Here is a 17,189-nt window from a genome sequence, read left to right on the forward strand (position 1 = left end):
CCCGCTGCGGAGCACAGGCTCCGGACGCGCAGGCTCAGCGGCCATGGCTCATGGGCCCAGCCGCTCCGCGGCACATGGGATCCTCCCGGACCGGGGCACGAACCCGTGCCCCCTGCATCGGCAGGCGGACCCCCATCCACTGAGCCACCAGGGAAGCCCTGTGAATGCTTTTTAACCGTTGTCATCAACACGAGGTTGCTCTCCAGAGAACTGTCATCCCTTGGAAGTACCCCCAGCAGTGTGTACATGTGTTTGTTTCCCCACTGGTCTATATTGCTGGGGGGGTTTTCTCCTTCAGCTAGGTTAAATGTCTAGTGAGGGCATCCTTGGGGGGCTGATGGAAATACATCAGGGCCCTGGAAAGTCCCTGGGACTCCCCAAATCCTACCCAGCAGTGGTTGATGCCAGAAATGTATACCTTAGTATAAATAACCAATAGAAGAGCACAGGTGGGGTGGGGGAATGCCTCGGAGAGGGAGATGTAAAAAGCATCCCAAATTATCTAACTTCAGAGCTGTATCCTGGGCCAGCTCTGAAAATGGGAGACGCTTTGTTAGAATCTTCAGACAAGTTGTATTGCTTACGTGTAGAGGAAAGACGGTATCCCAGAGGGTGGCATGGTGGAAAGGGCATTGGCTCTGGGGCCAGGCAGGCCTGGGCTCACCTTCTAACTGCCAAAGTCACCGTGACCTTGGCCTTGTTTCATAATCTTGCTAAGCTTTAATTTCCCCATCTGCAACGAGGAGGCTAACAGTATCCACTTTGGGGGGTTGTTGGGTAGATTGCATGAGCTGGTACGTGTAAAAGTAGCTTGCTCAGTGCCTGGCACATAGTAGGCACCCAAGGAATGCTGCTTCTCTTCCTAACTGAATGAATGGGCACAGAGTGACCAGATGGCCGAGAAACCAACCCAGAGCCTAGGGGGATTTGAGAGCTGAGCCGGCGTGAGCAGTGTAGGCACCTGCCCACAGTGGCTTTTGTCAAAGGGCCCCAGGTGGTGTGTGTTGCCCATCTGGGTAGCCGGTGAAGAGGGGTAAAGAAGAACTAGTATAAGTTAACTGGTGACAGGCACCCGTGCTTGAAGGAACACCTCCCCTGACAGCTTTTTTTTTTTTAATTAATTAATTTATTTATTTATGGCCGCATTGGGTCTTCATTGCTGCACACGGGCTTTCTCTAGGTGCGCAGGCTTCAGTAGTTGTGGTTCGCAGGCTCTAGAGTGCAGGCTCAATAGTTACGGCACACGGGCTTCGTTGCTCCACGGCATGTGGGATCTTCCCGGACCAGGGCTCGAACCCGTGTCCCCTGCATTGGCAGGCAGATTCTTAACCACTGCACCACCAGGGAAGCCCCCTGACAGCTTTTAAAGAGGCACCGCAGCCCGAGGAGGGAGTGCGCTCCTGGGCAGCTCACAGGCACTCCTGGCACAGGAGCTGCTTGGCACGCCTCTGCCTGCCACTCGCTGCCTGCCTTAGTCACTTGACTTTCCTGTGTCTTCATTTCCTCCCCTGCTGAGGAAAGCTGATTCAATATCCCCCCTCTAACCACCATGGCACTATATTTAGTGCCCAGCTACCACTGTGGCAAATGAGACCACAGCTCAGATGCTACCCCTGCTGTCTCCACTTCCGAGCCTTAACAGACCCTGGACAGGTTTCCGAAATGCAACCTGCCTCAGTTTCCACAGCTGTAAAATGGGGGGATACCTGCCTCACCCCCTCACCAAGTGGTTGCAAGATACAGCTAGCGTGGTTCCTGCATGATTCCCCGGGCCAAGGTGTGTGCTCTGCCCCTCACCTTCCGCCTCCAGTTTACTTTTGGAAGGTCCCTTGGAGTTCAGGGTTGTCCTTTATGGAAAGCATCCTGACCGCAGCTACTAAAGCAGATAGAATCCATTGATAAAATAGAACCCGGCTAATGATTTGCCAAGCACCTGCTCTAAGAGGTGAGGGCTGAAAGAGACTCAGCACTGTCAAATGAGCAAGCCAGGAGCTGGCCTAAGCCCAAGTGAGTTTACACAAGCGTGTCGGGCCACAAGTGACTGTGGTGCGCACACTCTGTTGGGGGCAGGGGCGGGGCGGGGATTGATCCCTTAAACACCATATTGGAAAATTCCCAATGCGTTCTTTCTAAAACTGGTACAGGGAACCACACTGGGTGTTGGCGGCCGGCTCAGCCATTCGTGAGGCATCTGTGCTGAGGTTTTAAATGCAGGACACTGATGCTGTGAGTATAAAAATATCTCAGTGAATAAGCATGGGGGGAGGGGAGGGTTCCGAATTTTTACTGAGATGCAGTGGCCTGAGAACCTGGTGGACTTTTCCCACTGGAGAGTAGTAAGGGGAGAGGATTGTGGAGACACCAGGGCTCCCCACATGGTGTCTGCAGCCCCCTGCTCAGCTGGTCTCTGGGATTGCACCCTGGAGTCCCTCATGGATGGTTAGGCTGTACACAGTGAAGCAAGTGGTCTTAGAACAGCCAGTGGCCGAGGCCATGCTCTGGATTTCCTGTGATGGAAATGCAAAAAAGTAAAAGGATTTGGTTTTTCCTTTCTTTGGTCATTTCTTTGGGGTTGAGGTCTCAGGCTATGGCTGACTGGTACCTTAAAAGCTGCCACATTAGGTGTTTTTCCCCCTCTCCCTAGGGGAGTCAGGTGCCCTGCTGAAATGCCCGTACTCAATGGGGAGGGGAGGTGCCCAGCAGCCTTCCAGGCTCTCCCTATATGCTGCAGCATCGTCCAGGATTTCAAGGTGGTAGAGCTCAGAGTTAAAGCCACAGGCTCTGAAGACATCCACAAATCTAATGTTTCCTAGCTCCATGAACTTGGTCAACTTGTATCTCTAACCTCAGTTTCTTCATCCGTAGAACAGATATAATAATTGTACCTCTCTTAGGGTATTGTAAGAACTAAATACTAGGTAATTACTAAGGTAATTCAAGTATTTAGTAGAGTTCTTGGCGCATGGGAAAGTCTTAATAAGTTATTATTACTATTGGCCAAAGGACAGAAGGGGTGAGGCCAGAGGTTGCTGATCCAACGTCAATCACCTAGGTTGTTACTGATGTAGTGGACATTTAATTCTGCGTGAATGTCCTGACAGTGATTTTCTGTTTTCACTTCAGTAGGTGAGTGGTACTCACATTCAACATTAGCACAATAGATTGGTTTGGTCTTTCTGTCCCACGATCTGGAAAGAAATGTGTTGCAAAAGCTATAAACTATTGCAACCTTTTTCACTTTGGGAACTACACCTCAAAGAAATCATCTCAAATCACTTTTTAACTAAATTGTAAAAAAAAAAAGAAAGAAAGAAAGAAAGAAAGCCAGACAGTAAGTAGAGAATAGCTAAGAGAATAGCTAAGTAATCTAAAGCATGATGTCAGTGATTAAATATTACCTAACCATTTAAAATGACCAATATATGGGAATTAGAAACATATAAGTGGAATAATATTAGTTGAAAAAGAATAGTCCAAAATATCAATTGATTACTGTTTTGTTAATGCATCCATGTACATGAACAGAGAATGAGAAGATTTGGAGGGAAAGGGTTTTTTTCTCTAAGATTGCTTCAGTCTATAGAATATTTTAATAGTGAGTCAAAAAATAAATGTTCTGGGCTTCCCTGGTGGCGCAGTGGTTGAGAGTCTGCCTGCCGATGCAGGGGACACGGGTTCGTGCCCCAGTCCGGGAGGATCCCGCATGCCGCGGAGAGGCTGGGCCCGTGAGCCATGGCCACTGAGCCTGCGCGTCCGGAGCCTGTGCTCCGCAACGGGAGGGGCCGGCGTACCTTAAAAAAAAAAAAAAGAAGAAGGCTTATCCATTGAGTTAATTTTTCCTGTGAGTTTAGCAGCAGAACGCCTTGGCAGGGTCACTAATCGTAATTCTCTGGAGGTGATTTGGGAATCCCTGGTCTGGCCCATTCATTTTGTCCTTAATGTCACACTTCTTTGTGATTTATCTTTGCTTACTGGTATTATTTTCCACTTTTAGTTTAGCAAAATAAAAACTCTCTTCATTATGAAGGCTTATCTCTCCACCAGAATGGGAGGATACTTCTGCATATACCTTCCCCCACCCCCTCTGCCACCTTGAGCACATGAGAGCAAATGAGTGAATGAAGTCTGCAGAGCAACCCAAAACAGTAGTGGTAAAAATCAAAGTCTTGTTTTAGTTTTGGAAACTAAAGCCAAAAAAAAAAAAAAATTGCTGAGCGAGACATTTCTGAAGGGCAGAAAGAACTATGGATTTGAAGTGAGAAGCGTTGGTTCTGAACTCAACCCTGCCACCAACTAGCTTTGCCCTACGGGCTGGTAACCGATAACCTCTCTAAGTGATAACCTCATCCATCAGCAAGCAGATGGGATGAGCTGACTTTTAAGATCCAGTTCTAACCTTCAGTGATTCTAAGTCCTGTGCTTCCGAATTCCCTGGCTTCACATCTTGGTCACAGTACACCCCGTTTCCTGCCTTCCTGAGAAGCAGCTAAGCCCCTGCCCATAGCACAGAGGCCCCATTCCTCTCATAGCCACTGACCTTGACCTTGGCTAGTCACCTCGCCTCTCTGGGTCTTCTTTAGCCAGTCAGTCCTGAGGAGGGTGGAGATGGCTGGCTGCTTCCTGCCTGTGTCAGAGGGGTTGTAAAGACCAGTACAACTTTACAAAGGATGAATTCCCCCAAGGAAGATCCAGCCTGAGTAAAATATTTCAAAACTTGTGCTATAATTATTGCTATGACATTCAGGAATCACAAGAGATGGGAAGTGAAGGATCAGGTGTAAGTATGCCTTGTATTTATGATAATGGAGTAGAAAGAGGCCTTCAAGGCCATCTAGAGACCCACTTCATTTACAGATAAAGGCATGGAAACAGAAAGTTTAAGTGGTGAACTCCAGGCCATAAGCCCAATAACATGGTGTGGCTGGAATTGGAGCCTGGATCTCCTGGCTCCTAACCCAGGGTTCTCTCTACTACATCAAAACAGAGGCCCTGGAACCAGCTCTTGGTTTTCACATCCTTGAACAGGGTGGCTCTGGGAACTGAGCATGTAGGCAAGGTCTCCTCTGATTCGGTGAAGAAAGATTCCCTGGTAAAGTTATTCAGTGCAGGCAACCTATGAACACTGGTCAGGCAAAAACACCCAGCAATCAGATGATCCTCAAAACTCCACTTTCCCCCGCTCCCCAATTCCCACCTCATCACAGGATCAGAGTCAGTCGGCTTGGAGACAAACTGGCAGCCCATTGGTACCAGGAAGCGCAGAGGAAGCCCAAAGGCTTGTCCCTCATAGCCATAGGCAGTCTGCCTTTCTTTCCAGGGTGCCTGGCCTAGCAGCCAGAAGTGCCTCACTAATGAGAAAAGTAAGACTTGGCTCGGAGTTGGAGGGGGAGTGGGGTCTGCTCTCTCTGCCCCCATCTTCTTTGTTATCACATTCAACCCAGATCTCCAGCTTTGTGATCTCTAGTCCTTCCCATCAGGAGATCTGTTATAATTTCATTTATTTATTCAACACATAGTGATTAGGCACTAACTATATGTGGGGCTTTGTAGTAGGTACGAGGGAACTAGAGCGGACTTAGGATTTCAGAGCATTTGTCTTTTGGGGGTTCAGGATTCCTTCCTGTAATTGTATGCAGAGTTTGGGGGCATTTTTCTTGGGAAGGGTCCTTACCGTTGATCAAATCTGTTCCCCTGTAACAGTTAGGAACCACCGTAGTGGGTGTACACCAGAGCTTTACCTCGTGCACCTACTCTCCTGGTCAGCATTCTTATCCTGCCCATCAAGTCGAGACCACAGGAGCCGAACGAGGGTGAACAAGTGGGGCATGTCTCCCAGGGCGCTGGTATTCTCTTAGAGCCCCAGGAAGGGGCTGCCCACGTCCAGGCCCCAGACCTGTGGATTCTGCCTTCAGCGTTGATGTCCTCCTGCCTGTCCTGACCTGGCACCTGTGGCCCGGGACCTCATTGAACCCTGGAGAGGCCACAGGGGTGTGTGGACAGATGCTAGGCCACCTTCTGGATCTAGAAGACCCTTTCATTCAGCCCTGCTGAATGTCACAAGTCCTTGTGACTTAAGTGTTCCTGCTAGGTGTCAGGTTTGAGAAATTGCAATTTGTTATCTAAAAAGTCCTACCCTCCCCACTGCCCCGAGGGACCATGTGGCCTCTGAGTGGCTGTCTGGGGATGGCTTGGGCTGTGTGGTTCTCTCACTACGTTCCCATGACACCGGGCATCCCCTTTACTAGTCCTGTGGCAGTGGTTTTGCAGGAGGACCGTAATGCCTCCCGCGAGAACGTTAGGGTGAGTTCAATTTGCCACTTGACACAGAAATTCAGAAGGTAATCACTGCTAGTTGGTGGGATATGATGTCAAGCAAACCATAGTCAGAACTGAGGCTTCGGGGACCGACACTGCCAGGTCAGCACTCTCCTCTGCCTGTTATGTACACGCGTATGCATGTGACTCACTTGCTACAGATGATGTGCTGAGTTCTGTTCTTTCTCCCCCTGTAGAGAGAAGACACGGTTCAATGTGTAGACCTTCTCCCTCTCCGGCGTCTCCACCCTCCAATGCCCGGACATCACTAGTACAGGTGAAAACGAAAGCCTGTCTCAGCGGCCATACCTCTGCCAGCAGCTCCTCAAAGCCATTCAAAACGCCCAAAGACAATCTCCTAAGCTCCAACAGCAAGCAGCACACAATCTTTTCAGCGAAGGGATCAAGGGACAAAGCATGGTGAGTGTCGGGCGCCGGCAGCCGCCTGTCCTCGCTGCTTGTCCCTGTCACCGCAGGAAACAGTGTTTACCCAGCGGCTTTGTCCAGGAATTTGGGGAAGTGGGGAGGGAAGGGACAGAAAACCAGAATGATGGGATGAGAAACCTAAGTACCAGGAGAAACAGGGCACCTTAAAGGACTATCTGCCTGACAGGGGACTTCTTTCCGCTCCTGAGAGCTGAGGCAAGTTGTGTCTAAGAAGAGGGTAACAGGGAAATATTGCTGTTATATGGTCACCTCTCAATTTTCCACCCCAGTGAACAGAAGTGTTGGTATAAATCATCAAAGGCACAGCCAGTCTGCCCCTCAGGGAGTGAGGCCCTGGTCCTTCCGCAGGGCCCTAGAAGGCAGGCCCCCCACAGAGCTTCCCATCACAAGCAGCCTGGTCTGCACTCTGTGAAGGAGCTGCCAGCAGAGGCAGGTACTTGGGAGCTGACGACGGAAGGAAGAAAGGAAATCCAAAGGGAATGTCGCTGCCTGTGACATGATGGGGTGGGAGAGGGCTGGTTGCAGGTGACTATGAAAAATCAGAGGCTTTTAATTCTTTTTTTTTTTTTTTTTTAGTTTATTTTTGACTGCGTTGGGTCTTTGTTGCACTGCGTGGGCTTCTCATTGCAGTGGCTTCTCTTGTTGCGGAGCACGGGCGCTAGGCACGCAGGCTCAGTAGTTGTGGCTCCCAAGCTCTAGAGCGCAGGCTCAGTAGTTGTGGCGCACGGGCTTAGTTTCTTCGCGGCATGTGGGATCTTCCCGGAATGGGGCTCGAACCCGTGTCCCCTGCATTGGCAGGCGGATTTTTAATCACTGTGCCATCAGGGAAGCCCTAATTCACTTTTTTATCTCCGTCTTTACCGAGAAGTCAAAAAAGGTTACCTGTGGGATGGACAGATAGGAAACCAAAGTGAAAATGAGGGCAGGAAGCAGAAGATGAGTATCTTCAAATGCCAAGGACCCAACTTGGAACCCTTAGGGACCGGCTTAGTACAGAGCCTCTAGCCTTATCTTGCTGGCCTCGTGGAGGCAGACAAGGGATAAGTGTGGGCTCTGTTCGTTTATATATCTAAAGAGAAAACATCTTCTGTTAATTCATGCTACAGAAGATGTCTTCTTACACTCCTTACGTTTCTTACACTTTCTTACGCTTAATTACACTTACGTTCATAGCTGGGAAAGCTGTGGACTAAAATCATCCATCGATTGGTTTGTCGCTGCACAATTTTGATGACTTTGTAAAGAGCTAATTATGCCAGATCAACTAAGGGGCCTCTTGTGACAGAGAGGAGAGGTTTAGACGTGGCTGTCAAGGAGGGGAGGCACCTGTCACGCAGCCAGGGCTCACGGACGAGCTTTGTTCTCTTGAGTGTTAGGATCTCTGTGCTATAAGAGGACACAGCTGGTTAGGGAAGACCTGGCCTGAGAGTGACAGTTGGTGGCCTCTGGGCCTGCCTGCTGGTAGCGTGAGTGTCCTTCTTATGGTGACCTCGGAGAGCCCCTGAAAGGTTGTTTGCCGAGGCAGCATGTGGTGTCCTGATGTAAATGCCTCCTGTATCACTGCCTATATACAAATCTCAGGTGGGTGACCTTGGGCAAATGGCTTGATCTTGGTGTGCCTCGGTTTTCCTCACCTGTGAAATGTGGTTACTGATATCTCTAACCCACAGGATTTTTGTGAGGATGAAGTGAACTAATTTTTATAAAAGCAGGAAGCGTGATGTCTGGATCAGGGAACACGTTCAATAAATATTTGATGATAACGTTATTGTTATCATTATTATCACATGTGCCAAAGGACGGAGCTCCTATAAGCAGGAGTACAGGTTGAGAAGCCCAATCTCCTGGAAAAAGTAGGGAAATGGCTCTTCAGACTCAGACTGAAGTTGAAAATGGAAGAGGCTAAAACCGTTTATTCAGAGTCTAGAAATGAGCTGTAGAGCAACTAAATGAAGAAAGCTGGGCAGGGGGCTCATGGGGAGTAAGTCAGAAAGAGACTCGGGGGTCATGGAAGATCATAGCATGAATGCAATAAATGATAACTGATAAACATGGTCCCAGGAGGGTGAGATGCAGCACCAGGAATTCTCCCAGGAGGCAAGGCTTCAAGGGAGACCGCTCAGGTTAGATCATCCTCCATGTTCGGGTCACACCAACTCAACACGCACTTACTAAGCCCTGCTGTGCGCGAGGCCCCTCTTCAGCTAGTGGCAGAAGGTGGTTTTGAAAGAATCTGAAAAAACTAGCCAGGGTCCAAAGAAAAGCAACCAAAAGGATTGCAAGAAGGGAAATAAGCCCTTGTGAAAAAAGGCCTCCAAACACTAGAGCACTGACCTTGTGTGAAGAGCAGAAAGCGCCCGGACAGTTTACCGAACTTCAAGTAGGCAGACATCTAGACGGATCAAGGGAGGCGTAGGCAGACATCTAGACGGATCAAGGGAGGCGTAGGCAGACATCTAGACGGATCAAGGGAGGCGTAGGCAGACATCTAGACGGATCAAGGGAGGCGCGCTGGGCGAGGCTGAGCGCCGACTGCAGCAGCCTCCTGCCTGTGTTCTCACCTCCGGTCAGCCCATCCTCCGCCCACCGTCACTGGGGACTCATAGTGGAGGGCTGGGAAGATTTGGTTTGGGGGCTTCCAGGGCCCGCCTCAGTTCAGGGAGCCTTCCCCAAAGGGCGGTGTGGAAGAAGGAACACTGGAGGGGCAAGGAAAGCCAGTTCAGGGCCCAGCTCGGCCACTAACTTTCTGTGTGACCCTGAACAAGTCACTTAACTTCTCTGAGTCTTATGTTCAAGCCTGAATATTTTGTGATTTTTAAGACACCATCCTCAAAAATTCTCCAAGGTTCCTCACTGTCTACTGAATTAAGAGTTAGGATCTCAGCCCTTTATATACTGTAGAATCTATTCCAATGGGTGCACAAAAGGGAAAAAAATAGAAAGCAGAACCAGAGCTGAGTTACCCTTTAAAAGCCAAGCACCTACATCTAGAAGGAGGTGTATCTATAAGGACCCTCTAAAAACTGACTGCAAACCCCCCTAATCCAATCTTGATCATTCAGTAACATCCCATTACTCCAGCTTCCCCACCATGTCTTCCCCTGGTCCCTTTGCCTAAACCATCCATCGTCTTTATTCAACTTAACGTTTAATGAGCACCTGCTATAATACTATGTGCCAGCGCTGTAACAAGCCCTGAAGATATACAGGGCTTGGCACCTATGGCACCTCTGTGCAAGTTAGAAAAAGGCCTGGATACAGCCCTGGACCAGAGTGCACAATTGGCTAATGGTCTTCATGTCTTACTCATTTCCTCAGCCAGGCATCTAGTGCAGTCTGTAACCTGCACAACTGTACACTGTGCCCTTGAATACAAAATTAAATAAGACACACACACTGTCCTAGGGAGTCTGTAAAAAGAGACATAAGCTAACACAGAATACAATGTGATAAGAGCTGAGATATTGGTAGCACAGCAGAAGGGCACCTAACCCAGGCTGAGGACTCAGAAAAGGTTTTTCAGAAGAGGCCGCTCTCGAGCTGAATTTGAAGGATAAATAGGAATAACCTAGACAAAGAAAACTGGATTAGAATGGTAAATCTTATGATTGAGATAGATAGGTAGATTTTTTTTTTAAACACAATTTTAAAAAAAACTTTTTTTTTTTTTTTTTAAGAAAATGGGGAGGGTGTTCCAGGCAAGGGGAACAGAACATGCAGAAGTACTTGCTTGTGGGGAGAGGCAGGAGATGAAACTGAGTAGGTGAATGAGGGCCAAGTTACAAAGTTCTGCTGTATGAGCTAAATTCAGGAATTTGGGCTTCACCCTGAAAGCGGCATGGAGCTGTCAGAGGAGCAGTTTTCAATTGTACTAAGACCCCCCGACAGCAGTATAAAGGATGGCATGAGGGGCCACTCAAGAAGCAGCCAGAAGAGTGAGGATGCTTTTGCATAACGCAGGTGGGGCGTGGTGACAGCCTGGACCCAGGCAGCGGTAGTGGACGTGTGTGGAAGGGGCCAAGTGGGAGAGGTACTGAGGAAAACCCCACAGGACTTTGGGGCTGGTTGTATTAGGGCTCGTAATGCAAGGGAAGTGTTTAGGGTAATGTTCCTGGCTTGGACAGCTGGGTGGCTGGTCCTGCCACTTCCTCAAGAGAAGGACAGAAAGGGCCAGCGTCTAGGGTGGAGAGGAGAGGATGAGTTCATCCGGGGAGTCCACGGAGTTTGATGTATCTGAGAAATACCTACATGGAGATGTCCGCTGGGCATTGAGTGTTTGGCCCCAGAGGTCGGGAGAGAGGCGTGGGCTGGGAATAGAGATTTGAGAGTTGTCAGCGTAGACACAGGCATTGAAGCCGTGATACAGATGGGGATTCCCGGGAAGATATGTGGCTTATTAAGAAGAGCAGGAACCAAGGGCAGGGCCCTGGAGAATGGGGTCCGAAGAGGGGAGGAACCGGAGGAAGCAGGCTTCCTTCCACAGCATCCTGTCCCTTCTCTCCTGGCCCAAACCCTGCCTGCTTCTCACTGCCCATCCCAGGCACCACCTTCTTCTCAAAGCCTTTCTCTCTCATTCTCTTCCTTGTTGCCAGCCACCTGATACACTAGCATCTCCTTTTAATCCCCGCTGCACTTCGTTTTTGCCTCACCTGTGACTCGTTCTGTGGTGCGATGGATTAGACCTCTGTATTCCTTCTGCTCCGTGGTAATTGCGGGGCCTCTCACATGGCAGGTCCTCACACTCAGCAAACACAGTCCCCTTGTCAGTAAATATTTGTTGAATTGAATGAAATGGATCTGACCATTGGAAAGCATCATAAGATTTCCATTCCTGGAGATGGTTAAGCCTTTATCTAGAATTGTTTAGACTGGCACTGTCCAATCACATGTAATGTGCACCACACATGTAATTTAAAATTTTCTAGTAGCCACGCTGGAAAACGTGATCAGAAACAAGTGAAATTAATTTTGAGCAATATGTTTTATTAAATCTAATATAACCACAGTATTATTTCAATATATAATCAATGAGATAGGTTCTTTTTTTTTTTTTCTTATGTTTCAAAATCCTGTGTGTGTTTTATACTTAACTGCACATCTCAACTTGGATACTAAATTATCACTGGAAATACTTGATCCATACTTAGACTTCATTAAAAAGAAAAAAAACAGCAATTATAAAATAGATTTGCATACTAAGTTGTTCCAAAACATACTTAAAACATTTTCTTATAACTGAATCAAGTACCTATTTTTAAATTGTAATGAATTAAAATTAAATAAAAATTAAAGTTCAGATCCTCAGCCACATCTTACGTGCTCAGTAGCCACACATGGCTAGTGGCTCTTGTATCAGACAGCACAAATCTGGACACCTGGGCCAGGTGAACCCTCTGGTTCTTTGATTCACAGGTGTGTGAAGGTGGCTCCTTGGGTCTCTTTAATGCTGTCCTCCCCTCAGGAGTTGCTAAATTCCAAGGGGGAAGGAACTCTCTGCTTTCTCACATTAGCCTGCTGCTGCCAGGGGTTTGGTGGGGGCAGACCCAGAGGACCCAGTTTGGCCATGTAGAGAATCCCCTGCCCAAACTCTGTTCCCTGCTTCGAGGAGCTCTGCATCTAAAGGCCAAAGCATAAGCCTTGCCTGCAGGTGGTGGGTCATGGCCTTTAGATGAGATTAACAGCAGGTTAGCAACACGCCCTTTTCCAAGTAGCTCAAATTCACGTGTCTGGCCATAAAACACCGCTCCTAAGTTCAGGCCCACCTCCTGCCGTCTCACATAAGGTTAAATGGTCCGTGGATTTGTTGTTTTCTCCCTTCTGTGCCTGGAGAGGTTAAAAAGTAACTGCATTAGAACAAAGTGGGGAAACAGGGCATCCCTGTGCTACCAGCCTTGTCCCCTGCAGATCTGCCTAGCAGCGCCCACGGTTCGCCCAGCTCCCAGGCTCTCGGAGCCCTTCTCCACTAATTCACCGTCCTGCCCGTGGGGACCACCCCTGGGGGAGCCAGAGGCCAGAGAATACCCTGCCCGAAGCCCATGGAGCCCGTAAAGGTGGAGGGAGGTGGGTAAGACTTCCCAGGTGGAAGTCAAGAGGGAATTAGGACTGGCTCTTTCTGAGCTCAGACGAGGGTCTCAGGCTTTTCTTATGAGTCGCTGCTCATCCAGAGAACCAGCTCCTTACACGGGGTCTGCATCCGCCGGTCTGACTTTTCCACCTGCTGCCGCTTCAGGCACCCTGGTCCAGCGCGGTGGGAGATGGGGGAGCTCAAATCCGCCAAGCTACTGATGTGGGCGGGAGCAGGGAGGAGGTTTTCCTCCCCCTGTGTGACTTGCTGCCTTCTCTTTGGGCCGTATCAGCCCACTGTGTGCTGAATGCTACATGTGCTCAGCTATTAAAAATGCAGAAGATGAGCCTGCTTCTCCAGAAGGAAAATGAACCAGAGCAAGAGACAAATCAGCAAGCTCCCGGGTCTCCTTGCTAGTGCCCGGCGGCGGGTGGAGGAGGGCCCCCCCTTTTCACAGAGGCAGGGCTCCTGTGGGTGTTCAGGGTGGGAGGCGTGTGCTCCTGGGCAGCGGAGGCTGTGCGGTAGGAGCGCTCTGGAAGCTCTCCCGCCGCTTTATGGAGAAGGAAGTGATAACTGCGAGGCCCCGTGGGAGAGATGAGGCTGGCTTATGGCTCTTGCCTGGGGTGGGCTTGAACTGGGGGCAAGACCACGGCTCAGTATCGATGGCTCCCACAGGACGTAGGGAGGAACCTCAGGACTTTGGCTGAGGCTGGAAAATTCTAGAGACCCAAAGGGCTGCAGCAGACCCTCCAGGTGACCTAACCACTCTGACCACCCCAGATCCCTCAGCAGGGTTCTTGCAGTGCCCCTGCTATGCCTAGTATTCTTCAGTGGCCCTCCGTTGTTTGCCACAGAAGCTTAACCCCTTTGGAGGTAGATATATGATCTGGCATTTCCCACTTGTCCAACGGCTACTGCCAATGTTTTAACCCCTTCATTTCATTTTCCAGGTGTCCCGATCTCATTGTAGCTCCTCATGTGCTGTTTCCCCTACCAGGAGCAGCCTCCTTGCCTGTCCCTACACATACTTAAAATCTCTGCATCGGGCTTCCCTGGTGGCGCAGTGGTTGAGAGTCTGCCTGCCAATGCAGGGGATACGGGTTCGTGCCCCAGTCCGGGAAGATCCCACATGCCGTGGAGCGGCTGGGCCCGTGAGCCGTGGCCTCTGAGCCTGTGCTCCGCAACGGGAGAGGCCAAAACAGTGAGAGGCCCACGTACCGCAAAAAAAAAAAAAAAAATCTCTGCATGAGCATCACTTCCTCCATGAAGCCTTCCTGGGCTTTTTATACAGACTGAGATGCTCCTTCTTCTAAGCTCCCATTAACACTCAAGATACCACTATAACATGTACCATCATACATGGTACTTGTTTGCATCTCTATCCTCCCCTGCCCTCTCCTGCATGCCCATTTTTTAGCATGGAAAAATGTCCAGTGTCCAGCAGATATTTCATAAACGAATGTACGATGAGTGAGTGAACGAAGGAAGGGGTCTGTGAAGTACAACTGCTCCTTCTTCTTCCTCACAGAGATGCTAAAGGAAGCAACAGGTATAAATAATGATTTTTTGAGTTCTCGAGGAGAAATCAGGGTGCCATTTTCCATCATGAAATTCTTTTTCTCCGTTACAATTTATTAGAGTTCGGAAGAGAGAACTAGGTCCTGGGTGATAAAAAGGAAAAACCCTCTGTGCTCTGGCAAGAAGGGAAAGGTATTTTCTTTTCAATTAGAGGCAGCAGTTACAGTCATGACCATAGCACAGCCTCTGCGTGTCGTGTCCCAGGATGCGCTTGACCATATGAGGAAAACCCCGGGCAGAAGGGAAGTGAGGAGGTGGTATGGCGTTCCACAGAAGCCCCTCCCTGGACTCCCACTTACAGATCCAGCCCCTCACACACGAGATGAGGGGGGCACATTCGGAGGGCAGTTTTTGCCCCTAGTGGTACAGGCGTGGGTATCAAGGGAGATGGAATGGGGCAGAGGCTGAGGGAGGGAGGGTGGGTGGACTGAAGGAGCAGTCCGAGGTTACCGTGATGAGCCACAGGATAGAAAGGGCAGGTGGGTGCGAGGATGGAAGGGAGGCAGGTTAGGATATTCAGGCATCCAGAGGGGATAATGTCCCTGCCGGGACAGGGAGGCATCTGGAGCTTAAGCCTCTAAGTGCTGCCTGTTCCCTGAGTTTCAGAAGAACAATGGACAGCTCCTTGGGTGTAAACTCAGCTGACCTCGTCAAGTCACAGAAGTGCTCAAAAATAGAGACCAGAGTCTAAGGAAGGAAAATACAGGCTGTGACAGCTGGGGAGAGAAAGGAAGTGGCATGACTGGAGAGAGTCTGAGCCCTGAAGCCATGGTCCTTCATATCTGCAGAGCACATTGTAATTTCTAGATGCCTTCGTAGCCCCACTCCCTTTTTTTTTCGGTTTCTTTTTGTTTCTTTGTTTGTTTTTTGTTGTTGTTTTTTGGCAGCACCGGGAGACTTGTGGGATCTTAGTTCCCCAACCAGGGATCGAACCCAGGCCCCCAGCAGTGAGAGCGCAGAGTCCTAACCACCGGACCGCCAGGGAAATCCCAATAGCCCCACTCCCTTTTGCGCCTCAAGGCTGCTCGGTGATGAGATGAGGAAACAGATCTCCCTGAGGTGGCACACACACACAGCTGGACAGGGGTGGAGCGGGGGCTGTGATAAAGATCCCCGCCCTTAGAGCTCCCTGAAGTTCAACCCCTTTCTCGCCCTTCACTTTGCTGGACGCACGCCCTGGGTCAACCTTTCTAAGCCTCAGGTTCCTCATCTATAAATTAAGGGTGAGGAGGAAACACGACCTCCCGTGTGGGCGCAGCCTACCGCCCAGCGCCTGGCAGTGCTCAGTGTGTGCATGGCAAGGGCGTGTGAGAGGCATGAGGGATGGGGGGAGGTCGACAACACCCCTGCAGTGTTGTCGTCGCCATGGCTCCTCTACCAAGAAGAGAGACAGCTGCAGGCTGGTCCTTTCCTCAAGCATTTGTGCTGCTAGAGAGCTGCTTTGCTTCGTATTGTGTTATGTGATTTAACCTTCACTGCAAACATTGACTCAGTCATCAAACACTGATTGAGCCTAAGTGCTAAATAGTATGTATGTCGCTGGGATAACTCCAGAGTGATGTATGCACTTGGTCCAGCTCCCCGCCCTCAGGTAGTTCACGGCCTGGCCGGGCCACAGAGTCTTAGAACTAAAACCTTGCTCTTTGTTGTGATAAGTGTGGCAGAAAGACCAAAGAAGGCACAGCCAGCACTGAGGGAGGGGAGGACCCGTCATCCGGATCAGGGCAGACGGGGGCGTGTTCACCCTGAGGAGGGAGGCGGCACGGCAGCAGAAGGAACTGCCCACCCACGCAAAGGCCCAGAGCCAGGCGAACGGACACAGTGTGCCAGGAGCTAGAGTCCCGCGAGGCGCTGGGAGAAGGTGCCCGGGGCGGGAACCGTCGGGGACCAGCTGTGAGGTTGGACTTGGTCCCCTGGGCAGTGGGGAGCCCACAAAGTCTTCTAAGCAGCAGGATAGCAGGGTCGGATTTGCACTGGTGGAGATGGATTGAGCACAGAGAGAGGCTGGATGATGATGGGATTTCGATACAGGTTCAGGCAAGCCGTGATGACGGTGAGCACGAGGCCTGAAGTGGTGACGCAGAAAGGGTGACACCGTGGGGGAAGGTCTCCAACTGGATGGTGATGTTGCTAACGCAGAGCTTTTTAAAAACGCAAAGTGTATTTAATTCGGGGCAAAGCATTTCCTGAGTCTGCTGGAGGGCTTGGCCTCCTGGATGGAGGTGGCTTGGGTGCGGGGCTGCCTGCCCAGTTCTGGATTCCAATACGGAGAAGGAGGAAGAGGTCGAGAGGAAAGATGCTTCCTGGGGAAGTGGCCCTGTGAAAGAAGCTGGGAGCAGAGGCTCGGGCGCTGACGGCAGCCAGGGATGCTGTGCTCAGAACAAGCTTCCTGAAAGCAAAAGCTGAGGGCCTGAGCCCCGGTCCCGGTTCCCTGCCTTCCCTGGCAGGGGGATGGAACATGTTCTGTGAGGGTCCCGTCTCTCCCTCTGGGGCGGTGTTGGCTGCAGGGTTTGAGGGAGGCAGTGAACGTGCTGGCTGCGCGGGCTCTGGAAGGCGAGGGGTAGGCCCGGCAGGCAGGGCAGCTTGTAGCTCCAGCAGCGGGAGCCGATGACCTCTGGTGGCTGCAGGCGGGAGCGCGCCCACTCGCAACTCCTGAGCCGAGCCTGGACTGGGCCGGCGCTGGGGGCTCCGTTCTGCCCTGCACCATCGCTCTCTCCAGAATCCACTGGCTTTCTGATCTCCTTCATCTGAAATCCTGCCCTGAAAGGCCCGTGATACCGTTTAT

At 50.4% G+C, this 17,189-nt stretch overlaps 1 protein-coding gene across 1 annotated transcript in view; it reads left to right on the forward strand.

The window, feature by feature from the left end:
- Positions 1-17,189, forward strand: part of ATXN7L1 (ataxin 7 like 1) — a 241,103-nt gene that overhangs the window by 179,548 nt on the left and 44,366 nt on the right. The window contains exon 4 of the mRNA XM_060020267.1: positions 6,513-6,735. Within this exon, the coding sequence (XP_059876250.1) occupies positions 6,513-6,735 (223 nt within the window). The remainder of the gene's footprint in view (positions 1-6,512; positions 6,736-17,189) is intronic.

Source organism: Delphinus delphis, chromosome 9, assembly GCF_949987515.2.
Source record: "Delphinus delphis chromosome 9, mDelDel1.2, whole genome shotgun sequence".
NCBI classification, from domain to species: Eukaryota; Metazoa; Chordata; class Mammalia; order Artiodactyla; family Delphinidae; genus Delphinus; species Delphinus delphis.